General features: G+C 46.2%; 1 protein-coding gene across 1 annotated transcript; it reads left to right on the top strand.

The window, feature by feature from the left end:
- Positions 1-6,437: 6,437 nt before the first annotated feature.
- On the top strand, positions 6,438-10,042 carry LOC309361380 (small ribosomal subunit protein eS4). Its single transcript, XM_081896233.1, has 7 exons — positions 6,438-6,522; positions 7,087-7,164; positions 7,888-8,068; positions 8,199-8,296; positions 8,671-8,842; positions 9,105-9,262; positions 9,876-10,042. The coding sequence occupies exons 1-7, from the start codon at positions 6,520-6,522 to the stop codon at positions 9,975-9,977; spliced, it is 792 nt and encodes a 263-aa protein (XP_081752359.1). The 5' UTR covers positions 6,438-6,519; the 3' UTR covers positions 9,978-10,042.
- Positions 10,043-13,113: the final 3,071 nt, after the last annotated feature.

Here is a 13,113-nt window from a genome sequence, read left to right as displayed (position 1 = left end):
CTCCCTTCCCTATGAGCCATCATACGACTAACTGGAAGAAATGTGTTTTTCCCCAAGAGCCGCACACACACTCCGCGTGGCTCTTTAAAGAGCGTGTGGCTCTTGCTGGCTTTTCTGGGAGGTGGGGGAAGGGGCAGAGGGCAGCCCATCAGTCCCTTCCCCCACCTACCAGAAAAGCCCCCAAGAGCCACGCTCCGTGCGACTCTTTAAAGGGAGCGCTGAGCAGAGACTGGGATGCATACAGGCTCTGCTCAGCGCTCCCTTTAAAGAATTTTTTTTTCTTGTATTCCCCCTCTCAAAACTAGGTGTGTCTTTATGGTCAGGTGCGTCTTATGGAGCGAAAAATATGGTGCCTGGTTACAAAACCACTGCTTAAAGAAGTGGTTCATCTGAACAATACTTTGTTTCAGATACAGTTTTTTCAATATATTGTTTCAGATACACTTTTCAATACACTGCTTGGTCACCCTTGGTTAGGCTCACAAAGGTGGCCTGAGGGGGAAAGCAATGGAGATCTGAACTCACAGCCAGTTACTCTGGAGTTGCTGTAGCCAAGGGGAGCTTCCCCGCCCCAATTCAAATAAATAAAAATACTATACTGTTAAGGCTTAGGGGGGAAGAGGCCATGTCCCACTTGGGTGGGTGTGATTTATAATAATAATAATAATAATTTAACATTTAATGATAATAATAATTTATTACTATTTCCCAGCCACCAACAGAATATTAAAAAAGGATAAAACATAATATACTACAAACTTCCCTAAGCCTTTTATAAGAATAACAATTATAATAATGATAACAATTTAAAAATTAATGATAATCATAAGTTATTATTCTTCCCCAGCCACTGTGGGCTGCTCCCAACAGAATATTAAAGACGCACAAAACAATATATATTACAAACTCCACTAAGCCTTTTAGTATAATAACTAAAAAATAATAATTTAAAAAGTAATGATAATAATAATTTATTACTATTCCCCAGCCAACAGAATACAGTATTAAAAACACGACAAAACTTACCTGCTTCCTTCGCGTGTGAGAAACACTGAGGAGAAAACAGGTGTAGAGAAAAGGCGCCAAATGGCTGGCTCCGCCCACAGCCCGGCCTGTGATTGGCCAAAAGGCCAACCTATTGCTGCCGAGATTTTTATTTTTATTTTTTTATAAATATTTATTGAAATTTTTAAGTTACAGTATAACAAACAAACAAAGTTATAACACAACATAACATAACATATTTTCTCATCTTCTTGTGACCTCCTCACATCCCCCGCCCCTACCTTCCATGTTCAAAAATTAATCCAGCAAATTATCACCTTACTTCCATCCTTACTGTCTAGTTATCAATTAAATTTAGCCAAATAGTTATCCAAAAGAAAAATTGTTTTTTCTTACATTTTAACTTATCTTCCTACTTCACTTCATCTATTTTGATGGTGCCAAATTATTTATAATCAAGCATCCTGCTTAACATTCATACAGTTTACAATGTTTTTGCAAATAAATCTTAAATTTTTTCCAGTCTTCTTCTACCGTCTCCTCTCCCAGATCTTGGATTCTGCCGGTCATCTCAGCCAGTTGCATATAGTCCATCAGTTGCATCTGCCATTCTTCCAGTGTGGGTAAATCTTGAGTTTTCCAGTATTTCGCGAGAAGTATCCTTGCTGCTGTTGTTGCGTACATAAAAAATGTTCGGTCCTTCTTTACCACCCCTTGGCCGACAATACCCAAAAGGAAGGCCTCTGGTTTCTTAGAGAAGGTATACTTAAATACCTTTTTCAGTTCATTATATATCATTTCCCAGAAAGCCTTCACTTTAGGGCAGGTCCACCAGAGGTGAAAGAATGTTCCTTCATATTCCTTCCATTTCCAACACTTATTATCAGACAAGTGGTATATTTTTGCAAGTTTGACTGGGGTCATGTACCATCTGTATATCATTTTCATTACATTTTCTTTCAAAGCATTACATGCAGTGAAATTCAAACCAGTAGTCCACAACCTTTCCCAGTCCTCAAACATGATATTATGCCCAATGTCTTGTGCCCACTTTATCATGGCCGATTTTACCGTTTCATCTTGTGTGTTCCATTTTAACAGCAAGTTGTACATTCTTGAAAGTACCTTAGTCTTAGGCTCTAACAATTCCGTTTCCAACTTTGATTTCTCCACCTGGAAGCCTAACTTTTTGTCAAGTTTAAAAACTTCCTTAATCTGAGCGTAATGTAGCCAATCTCGCACTTTATCTCTCATTTTCTCCATACTCTGCAATTTCCAATTGTCTCCATCTTTTTCTAATATTTCCCAATACTTTGGCCATTTGGCCTCCATATTGAGTCTTTTTCGGGCCTTAGCTTCCAATGGTGAAAGCCACCTTGGAGTTTTATTTTCCAGTAAGTCTTTATATTTTGTCCAGACATTAAACACTGCTTTTCTGACAATATGATTCTTGAAAACCTTGTTAATCTTAACCTTGTCATACCATAAATATGCATGCCAACCAAAAGCATTGTTAAAACCTTCCAAATCCAGCACATCAGTGTCTTCAAGAAGTAGCCAGTCTTTTAACCAGCAGAAAGCTGCTGCTTCATAAAGGTAAAGGTAAAGGTACCCCTGCCCGTACGGGCCAGTCTTGACAGACTCTGGGGTTGTGCGCCCATCTCACTTAAGAGGCCAGGGGCCAGCGCTGTCCGGAGACACTTCCGGGTCACGTGGCCAGCGTGACATCGCTGCTCTGGCGAGCCAGAGCCGCACACGGAAACGCCGTTTACCTTCCCGCTGGTAAGCGGTCCCTATTTATCTACTTGCACCCGGAGGTGCTTTCGAACTGGTAGGTTGGCAGGCGCTGGGACCGAGCAGCGGGAGCGCACCCCGCCGCAGGGATTCAAACCGCCAACCTTACGATCGGCAAGTCCTAGGCGCTGAGGCTTTAACCCACAGCGCCACCTGCGTCCCCTTGCTGCTTCATAGTAGAGCCTTAAGTCTGGCAGGGTAAAGCCCCCTCTTTCTTTCGCATCTGTTAGTATCTTAAACTTAATTCTACGCTTTTTGCCCTGCCAGACAAATTTAGAAATATCTCTCTGCCACTTCCGGAAGCACTCCGTCTTGTCCACAATCTGTAATGTTTGAAACAAAAACAACATTTTTGGCAATACATTCATCTTGATAGCAGCAATTCGGCCTAACAAGGAAAGTTTCAGTCTTGTCCAACTATCTAAATCTCTCTTAATTTCTGACCAACATTTATCATAGTTGTCCTTAAAGCTGCCGAGATATTTATTGTTGCTGGGGCGGCTGTGCATGTGCGTTGAGGGAGGGGGATCCTGGGGGAAGAGGGAAAGGGACCAGAGGGGGGAAGAAAGGGCAGAAGACTCACCATTGCCGCCATGTTGGTTGAGGGCAGCGAGGCCTAGCCTGGCCGTTGGGTGGCGCTGGTCTCCCTCGTTAGGTGGGCGCCCCGTTGGGGGGCCCTGCGGAGAAGGAAGGCCGGAGCCCCACCCCCCCAATCCCCAACCGTGCCTGAGGGGCCTGGTTTCTCCTTATTATTATTAATGATTATCCTCATTATTCGCCTTCTCCTTATTCTCCTCCTCCTCGCAGCGTTTCCCTGAGCACTGCTTCCAAGCTCCCTCAGGAGCAGCCCAGGTAGACTGCCTCTGGCCCAGGCGGCTCCGCCAGAGCAGAAGCAGCGCCTGGGAGGCCAGGGGAGCCCCACGTCTTTTGGGGTGCAGGGGCCAAAGTCCTGGTTTCTGCCTCCGCCCATAGGCGCCGACTCCATGGGGCTTGAGGGGGCCCGAGCCCCCTCAAAAATTCGTTTGGGGGGGCTCAGCCCCCCCAATAATCTCCGGCGCCCCTCCAGCAGAGCGCCATCGCCGCCCCTCCCCCAGCCCAAAATGCACAGGGAGGGGCGGGCTGCATGCCTCCTGCCCTCCCTCCCGAGCAAAAGCTCCACCCAATTTCCTTTGGAGCTGATTAATAGGCGCAGCACGCTCTCCCCTATTCGCTCACGAGGAGGCGGCGCCACTTTATTTGCATATTCATGAGCTTATTTATTATTCATGAGCTTTCCCGGGCCCCCCCAATATTTTTAATAAGTCTGCGTCCCTGCCTCCGCCCCGCCGGCTTTTGGCCCGCCTCACCCTGCCGGCACGCAGGTAAGTTGGAGGCTTCTCTGTCCTACTGGGCGCTGCTGGGAGGGTGGCACGCCTGTGGGTGCTGTGGGGTGCCCTGCTGGGCTGGGGTGAGCCGGGGGGCAAAGGGAGACGGGGCTGCAAATCCTGTCCCTCTCTCTCTTCCCTCTCTCAATTTCCAAAGTCCTGGGAATTATAGCTCCGAGCTTCCTTGCAGTGGGTTGGACTAAATGACCCTTGAGGCCCTTCCATCTCTCCCATTCTAGGATGCTCCCTGTCTCTCTCACTCTTCCTCCCCTTTTAATGGCACTTTCCCCTCCACCCCCACCCCCAGCTGGGCCTCCATTTCCTAGCTGGGGCGCCTCAAGCTCCAGCGCCTGCAACTTCGCCTGCAACTGCTGGGATTGCTCTGACGAGAGCCATTGCGGTAAGTTTTGGCGTCGCCAAAGGAATCTGGGAGCACCCTGGGAACTGTAGTTTCCTACGGGAGGAGAATATTCCACATAGCCTTTCCAAGGGAACACTGGGAGTTATAGCTCTGAGAGGGTCTCCTTGGGAAACTGAATAAACTACAGTTCCCACAATGTCCCCCAAAGCACCCTGGAAACGATTGCTTGCTCTGGGCATTGAGGGTTGCGATTCCCTTGACAGAACTACAGTTCCCAAGCCCATTTCTCTTCTTAGAGAACTCTGGGAACTGTAGCTCACGGGGGGGGACAGGGGTCTCCTAAGGGCACTTGGTGCCCAGAATGCTGGGAACTGTAGCTTGCTCAGGGCGCCTGATTCCTACTCCTTCCAGGCTACCGGAATGGGTTGGCACCGCCTTGGCCTGCAACTTTGAAGGCACCACCTGCGGCTGGGAGGACATTAGCACGTCTGGGTACCGGTGGCGCCCAGGGCAGGGCGGAGGCTGGGCGTGCGGCGCCAACCCCCCCCTTCAACCACACGCTGGGCACCGACCAGGGTAAATGTGCTTCATATATGGTGTATGTGTGTGTGTATATAATATATAATATATACGGATATATACATCCATAGACAGACGGAAATCAACCATCTTGGGATAAAGGGCGCTCTATATAAAATGTGTGTGTCTTTATAGATGACACAGAATCATAGAATTCTAGAACTGCAGAGTTGGAAGGGACACCTCGGGTCATCTAGGCAGGAATCTTTTGCCCAAATTGGGCCTCGAACCCACAACCCTGAGATTAAGAGGAGAAACCCAGCCAGATGGATGGGGTATAAATTTTATTATTATTATTATTACAGTCTTGTACTCTATCAACTGAGCTATACATATATTTATAGATTTTGTGATTGTATAACAGAGCTTTGCAAACTTTTATGATGGGTCACAGTGACAAATAAATCTTGCCGTGCCTCAGCTCCCTCTTTTGTGCTCCTCTCTCACAGGGTACTTCATCTACGTCGCCGGCACCCACCCAGGTCGAGCTGAGCTAATCCCCCTCCCACCCCCAGCCCTGTCCCCCTTCCACATGCCAGAGGCAGTCTACCTGCTTCCCTGCGATAAGAGGTGGGGCCTCCAGGGCCAGGGCAGTCTATCTGCTATCCTGTGCTAAGAGGCTCCTACTATATTACAGTTGAACCTCCAGGGTCAGGAGCACTCTACCTGCCTCCCTGTGATAAGCGCTGGAGTCCCCAGGGCCAGACGCAGCCTACCTTTGTGAATTCCATGCCTGGCCATGAACTATCCGCTTTGCATTCGCAGGACCAGGTCCGGATCGTGGAGCTGCCAGTCGGCGCGCCAACAGACTAGCCCCTTTCTCCCCAGAAAGATACCTGCCTTGCTGGCGCGTTGGACTGGATGACCCTCGGATCCCTTTCTGACTGGGCACGATTTCTCTGGACGCGCCGAAGGCGGACGACACAAAACAAAGGATAAAAGCGTGGTGTTATTTCCGTAGCCGCTCTCGTCTTCCGTGAAATAAAACGGGATTTCATCCCCCCAAAATGGTGTCGGGGTGTCTGTGCACGAACAGGGCTCAGAGAGTTTGTATCGGAGGCGGGGAGGGAGGGGAACAGCCTGCTCCCGGGGCCGTCTTGGTCCCCGGTTCGTGGGGGACTGGACTCTTGGGGGCGCGGCTCTATCTTTTGGGTGGAGATTCCTGCATTTCAAGGGTCAGACTAGATGCCCCTGGGGGATCCCATTTTTCCATTTCAGGGTATCCTAATAGATGCTTCTCGGGATCCCATTTCCCCATTACATTGGCTGCGAAGCCCCCGCGCGGTACGATGCCGCTCCTATTCACCAGGCGTCGCTGCGGGCTGCGTAATGCTTCGTCACCCCGCCCTTTCCGACCCGGATATATAACCCCCGGCCGGCAGAAGTGCTCTCCTTTTGCGTCGAGAGCCCGCAGCCATGGTGAGTGCTTAGGAGCTGGGGGCGCGGGAGACGCCACTCTTCCATGGGGCGGGGAAACGGAGGCGCCGCGTCTGGTCTCTCTCGGTCTTGGGGGGGGTGCGAGCATGCGCAGTACGGGCCGCAGGGAACCAGGCCGCCGGCCAGACTTGCCCTCTAAACCAGTCTTTCTCAACCTGTGAGTCCCCAGATGTTGTTGGATTACAACTCCCATCACCCTTAGCTAGCAAGGCCAGAGCTCAGGGATGATGGGAGTTGTAGTCCAACAACATCTGAGGAAAGCGATCGCTTGGGAAGGGGCCTGGGGAACTGCCTGCCACTGGACTGGGGCGCAGGAGCGGGGCTGGGTGGGTTGCCCTAAGGGAGAAGGGGAGCCCAAGGATGCTCGACTAAATGGGAATAAATTAAAATGGCGATTACTGAAGAGCTGGGGCGGGTTCATAGAACAGGGGCGGCTGGAAGGGGCCCGAGGGTCATCCAGTGCAGCCCGCCGCCTTGCGAGAATGATCTGCTTAAACATCCGGGCAGATTAGAACCCACGCCCTTTGCCTGCTTTCGCCCCCTCAGGCTCGAGGACCCAATAAGCACCTGAAACGGGTGGCAGCCCCCAAACACTGGATGCTGGACAAGCTGACGGGAGTCTTTGCAAGTATCTTTTTGTAATTACCTTTTACAGGCCCTTTTAAAGGGAGAGCCTTGCACTTCAGGCGTTAGTTTGCACCAGGGCTTCTTCGTTTTACCTTTATTAAACGCCTTACTCTTAATTTTTTCCCCTTATTTACATTTCCAATTCCTTGTGGTTGTTTATTAAATCTATAAATTTCTTGTGGTTTCTTATTAAGTCTATAAATTTATATTAAATCTATAAATTCTTTGTGGTTTCTTATTAAATCCCGCCATTCATCCCGGGATAGTTTATAGCAGAAAAATGCAAAATTAGAACACAATGCATAATAACAAGTTATAGAGAAACTAACACAACATTATAGATCAAAATAACAATATGTAGAAAAATAAAGGATCTTGGGGAAGGATAAGTTAGTGAGTCGGTTGAACATTCTGACAAAACAATGCAGGGATGTAAAATAACATCTGGGAAAATGCATGAATAAAACACTAAATAAATAAATACATAGATTATTGAGCTTCCATGACCAGTGGAAGTCTGTCTATATTTTATAAATAGATTTTTTAAAAAATAATACACATGAAAAAGCTTCCCTAGAGATGGCTGCCTTCAGATATTTTCTCACAGTTGCATCATAATAATAATAATAGCAACAAAGCCAACCGGATTCTGGGAGTTGCAGTTTCAGGCGCTCTAGGTTTGCCGCCCTGTAACCTTCCCTTTTCTTTTTGGGGTTCTAGGCGCCGCGCCCATCGACAGGACCCCACAAGTTGCGCGAGTGCCTCCCGCTCGTGATTTTCCTCCGCAACCGGCTCAAATATGCACTGACGGGCGACGAGGTCAAGAAGATCTGCATGCAGCGCTTTGTCAAGATTGATGGCAAGGTTCGCACCGACATCACCTACCCGGCGGGCTTCATGGGTTTCTAGTAGCGGGGTTTGAAATGCTCGATTTCCAGCGGTGGGACATTCTGCAGGGCGGAAAACTGGGTTTACATGACAGTTGCACCACACTGGCATCCCACTGTAACGACCGCCCTCTCTCCTCGCAGACGTGATCAGCATTGAGAAGACGGGTGAGCACTTCCGCCTGGTTTATGACACCAAGGGGCGCTTTGCCGTGCACCGCATCAGCCCCGAGGAGGCCAAGGTGAGAATTGGGGGACTCTATTTGAATCCTTTTCTTACCGAAAGACTCAGCCTTGCTGGGTTAAGATGGACAACCAGAGGAAGGAATGATCAGTGCTCAGAGTGCTTTTGTGATTTAAATCCCTCATGAGTTAGACCAGATTCAAATCCCGTTTTCACAGAAAGACTCACCTTTCTGGTATCCTCTTAATCAGGCTTCCTCAACTTCTGCCCTCCAGATGTTTTTGGCCTACAACTCCCATGATCACTAGATAGCAGGACCAGTGGTCAGGGGTGATGGGAATTGTAGTCTCAAAAACATCTAGAGGGGCAAGGTTGAGGGAGCCTTTTCTTAATATTGACAAAAGGACAAATTTCTCCCATTCCTCCCGGCAGTACAAGCTGTGCAAGGTGCGCCGTATCCTGGTGGGCACCAAGGGCACCCCCCGCCTGGTGACGCACGACGCCCGCACCATCCGCTACCCGGACCCCCTGGTCAAGGTCAACGACACCGTCCAGGTTGACCTGCAGACGGGCAAAATCACCGACTTCATCAAGTTTGACACAGGTAGCGGTTCCTCTCAGCGCGTCGAGAGTGCTGGAATCCTTTCCCAATGGGGGGAGACTGCCTCTGGCCCTGGAGGCTCCCTTCCAGAGCACCCATATTTTTTGAAGCAGTTTTATTTTATTATTTCCATATACATGCATATGTATGTCTATCTATCATCTATCTATCTAATCTGTCCCCCCTGTCAGTCCCAATTCCGCCTCGCAGGACCATTGTTGCCCAGGCACCTTCTGACCCTTTCCCTCCCTCTTCTCTCTGACAGGCAACCTCTGCATGGTGACGGGGGGTGCCAACTTGGGGCGCATCGGGGTAATCACCAACCGCGAGAGGCACCCCGGTTCCTTTGACGTGGTCCACGTCAAGGACACCAATGGCAACAGCTTCGCCACCAGACTCTCCAACATCTTCGTCATTGGCAAGGTGGGCACTGGCCATATTTCCATTTTTGAAATTATTTTATGCTCTTCTTCATTTTTTTATTAAAAAATTATATTTCCATTTTAAAATATTCTTACTTTTATTATTCTCCTGTTGTTTTTATTTTTCAAGGATTTGTTTCCACAGCTATTCCAAATAAATCACCACCCAATTGATTCAGTTCAGTGCCATTTCTGTTCTTGCATGTAATTCTTTTTTGGTTTTTTTAAGCAAGTATACTGTAATGCAAGGATATTTGTGAGGCATGACCTGATATTAATGGGGGGAATGTGATGCGACACCAAGGAGAACCAACTTCATTAAAATAAAAAAAATCCTTCCAGTAGCACCTTGGAGACCAACTAAGTTACTTTTTTTAATTTTGTTTTGAATACGGCAGACCAACACGGCTACCTACCTGTAACTACGATTTCATCAAGTTCGGGGTTCTCCTGAGCACGTTAAGAGTGCACTGAGCTGGAGTCCGTTTGGGGCATGAAATTTGGATTTGGTTTAAATTGCACTCAGTTTGTTTCAATGAGAGTGCAGGTTGAAAAAGATTGGGCTAATCAGTCCAATAACAATAATAATAAGTGCCTCTTATCGCTCCTTCCAGGGCAACAAGCCGTGGATCTCGCTGCCTCGCGGGAAAGGCATCCGCCTCACTATCGCAGAGGAGCGAGACAAGCGGCTGGCGGCCAAACAGAGCAGCGGATGAAGACGTGTGCGGAGGAATGAGGAAAGCAGAATTATTATTCGCCAATAAAAGCATCTTGCAATGTGGCTCTGGGGCTCCTCTTCTCTTGAGTGGCTTTATTCTTATTTCCTCCTGGAAACATTTGGGGCCGGCTCCTACTTGGCCCTTGGAAAAATAATTTCAATTATTACAATAACGGTTACAGTTATTACAATAATGGTGGCAGGTATTATTACAAAAATTATTGCATACAATAATGATTGCCATTATTATCGCAATAATGATCGCCGTTAGTACTACAATGATGGTTGCCATTATTGCAATAATTGCAGTTATTATTACAATAACTATTGCAGTTATTGCAACAATGAATGCAGTTATTATTGCAATAATGATTGCAGCTATTATCGCAAATAACGGTTGCAGTTTTTACAATAACAAAGTAATTATTTGTTGTCGTTTAGTCATGTCTGACTCTTCGTGACCCCATGGACTAGAGCACGGCAGGCACTCTTGTCTTCCACTGCCTCCTGCAGTTTGGTCAAAATGCAGCCAACAAAAAGGCCTTTTGAGTCACAGGGAAGGGAGTTGAATATCAGGTGACAGCTCCGGGGGTGGCCCTTAAATAGAGAGGAATATCAAGTGACAGCCGCCGATGCCTTTTGGAGGGACTCCTTGCTCTGATCTAAATCCGAACCCGAGACCGAAATATAAGTGGCAGGCTAAATATAAGTGGCATTTCCAGGGCATTTCTCCTGACTAGCTGACTCTGCCTATTCTATGCTGCAGTTCCTGCATTTCAGCGGGTTGGGATAGATGAACCCTGGGTCCCATCTCTGCCCATCCTGGTGGGTTATTGCTTTCTTACTGTTAAGAAGGAAGGAATAAGAATACTGACCGATGTAAAGGAAAGAGGTGGATTTGCCCTGCCAGACCTTAAACTATTATGAATCAGCAGCATTTTGCTGGCTGAAAGAATGGCTGCTTCTTGAGAACACAGACATTTTGGATTTAGAAGGCTTTAATAACGTTTTTGGGTGGCATGCATATCTGTGGTATGACAAGGTTAAAGCGCTCAAAGCATTTAAAAACCATACTGTCAGGAAAGCATTGTTTAATGTCTGGATAAGATATAAAGATTTACTTGAAAATAAAACCCCAAGATGGTTATCACCGATGGAAGCGAAGGCTCAGAAAAAGCTCAATATGGAGGCCAAATGGCCGAAATATTGGGAGATTTTGGAACAAGAAGGAGACAAATTGAAATTGCAGAGTTTTGAGAAATTAAAAGATAAAGTGCGAGACTGGCTTCATTACTATCAAATAAGGGAGGCTTACAATCTGGACAAAAAAAATAGCTTCCAGGTGGAAAAATTAAAATTGGAAACAACTGTTAGACCCAAAAACTAAGATACTATCAAGAATGTATAACTTGCTGTTGAAATGGAATACTCAGGATGAAACGGTTAAATCTGCTATGATTAAATGGGCACAAGATGTTGGCCATAACATAATGTTTGCTGACTGGGAACAGTTGTGGACCACAGGTATGAAATTTACGGCATGTAATGCCTTAAGAGAGAATATTATGAAAATGATGTACAGGTGGTACATGACCCCAGTCAAGCTTGCAAAAATCTACCATTTGCCCGATAATAAATGTTGGAAGTGTAAAGATAACAAAGGCACATTCACCTTTGGTGGACGTGCCCAAGGATTAAGGCTTTCTGGGAGATGATATATAATGAAAAGAAAAAGGTATTTAAATATACCTTCTTGAAGAAACCAGAGGCCTTTCTCCTGGGCATGGTCGGCCAATTGGTGTTAAAGAAGGATAGAACTTTTTTTTATGTACGCCACAACAGCAGCAAGAATACTCATTGCAAAGTATTGGAAGACACAAGATCTACCCACTCTGGAAGAATGGCAGATGAAAGTGATAGACTATATGGAATTGGTGGAGATGACTGGCAGAATCTGAGACCAGGTAGAAGAGTCGGTGGAAGAAGACTGGAAGAAATTTAAAGATTATCTACAGAAACATTGTAAAATTAATGAATGCTAAAATGATGTCGGAATGAAATGAAGCGGTATTAGCAACAATGTTAAAAAGGAGTATGTAAAAATGGATTGTTAATAGATGAAAATATAAAGTTATAATATGTTAAGATAAAGAAGTAAGATAAAAACAAAGAGGGTAAGGATTTGCTGAATTAACCATTCGAACTGGACTACAAAAAAGGGAGGTGTGAGGAGGTCAGGGAAACAAGTAAATGAAAGGCAAGACATGGAAAGATGGGTTTACTTTTTAATTGCTTTTATTTCTTCTGTATTTTGTATTTTTTCTGTTTGCTCCTTTTTTCTACTTTTTTCTTACTTTTGTAACCTTTTTTGAAATTTCAATAAATATCATTATTTTTTTTTAAAGGAAGGAATAAGAAAGCCGTACAATACTAAGAAGAAGAAAGGAGCAGTAAGAAGAAAGCATTATTATTATTATTGCTTTTTATATAATAATAATAATATATAATTTATATAATAATAATAAAAGCAATAATAATAATGCTTTCTTATTGCTTCCTTCTTAACAATAAGAAAGCAATAATAAGAAAAAAGCAGTAATAATAAAGCAATAAGTGTTATTGCTTATTAAGAAAGCAATAATAGGAAGAAAATGAAAACTCTGAATTGAACACCACAAGAATAAATGGGGATCAGCCCCTGCTGTAGTGGACAGCACTAAAATTCTGCCAGCGGGTGCAGAATGCTGCAGCGAGGCTCCTCACGGGGTCTCTGCCATAGGACCATATTCACCCAATGTTTTTCCAGCTGCACTGGCTCCCGGTGGAGTACAGGGTCAGATTTAAGGTGCTGGTTTTGACCTTTAAAGCCCTTCATGGCCTAGGACCCTCGTACCTACGGGACCGCCTTTCCCGGTATGTCCCACGGAGGACCTTAAGGTCCATATATAGCAACACCCTAGAGGTCCCGGGCCCTAAGGAAGTTAAATTAGCCTCAACCAGAGCCAGAGCCTTCTCAACACTGGCTCCAGCCTGGTGGAATGCTCTGTCTCTTGAGACCAGGGCCCTGCGGGATCTGATCTCTCTGCAGGGCCTGGTCTTTGGCTCAGAATCAGTTTGATTCCCTCCCCCTTTTT

This window comes from Podarcis melisellensis (assembly GCF_964234715.1).
Source record: "Podarcis melisellensis genome assembly, chromosome: Z".
In the NCBI taxonomy this organism is placed as follows: Eukaryota; Metazoa; Chordata; class Lepidosauria; order Squamata; family Lacertidae; genus Podarcis; species Podarcis melisellensis.
Note: the sequence above shows the minus strand (reverse complement) of the source record. Positions and strands in the feature narration are given on the sequence as shown.

Excerpts from the sequence above, each read along its gene's own strand:
- LOC309361380 (XM_081896233.1), top strand. Across the intron at positions 8,069-8,198 it reads CTACCCGGCGGGCTTCATGG|ACGTGATCAGCATTGAGAAG; the intron begins GTTTCTAGTAGC and ends CTCTCCTCGCAG. Across the intron at positions 8,843-9,104 it reads CTTCATCAAGTTTGACACAG|GCAACCTCTGCATGGTGACG; the intron begins GTAGCGGTTCCT and ends TCTCTCTGACAG.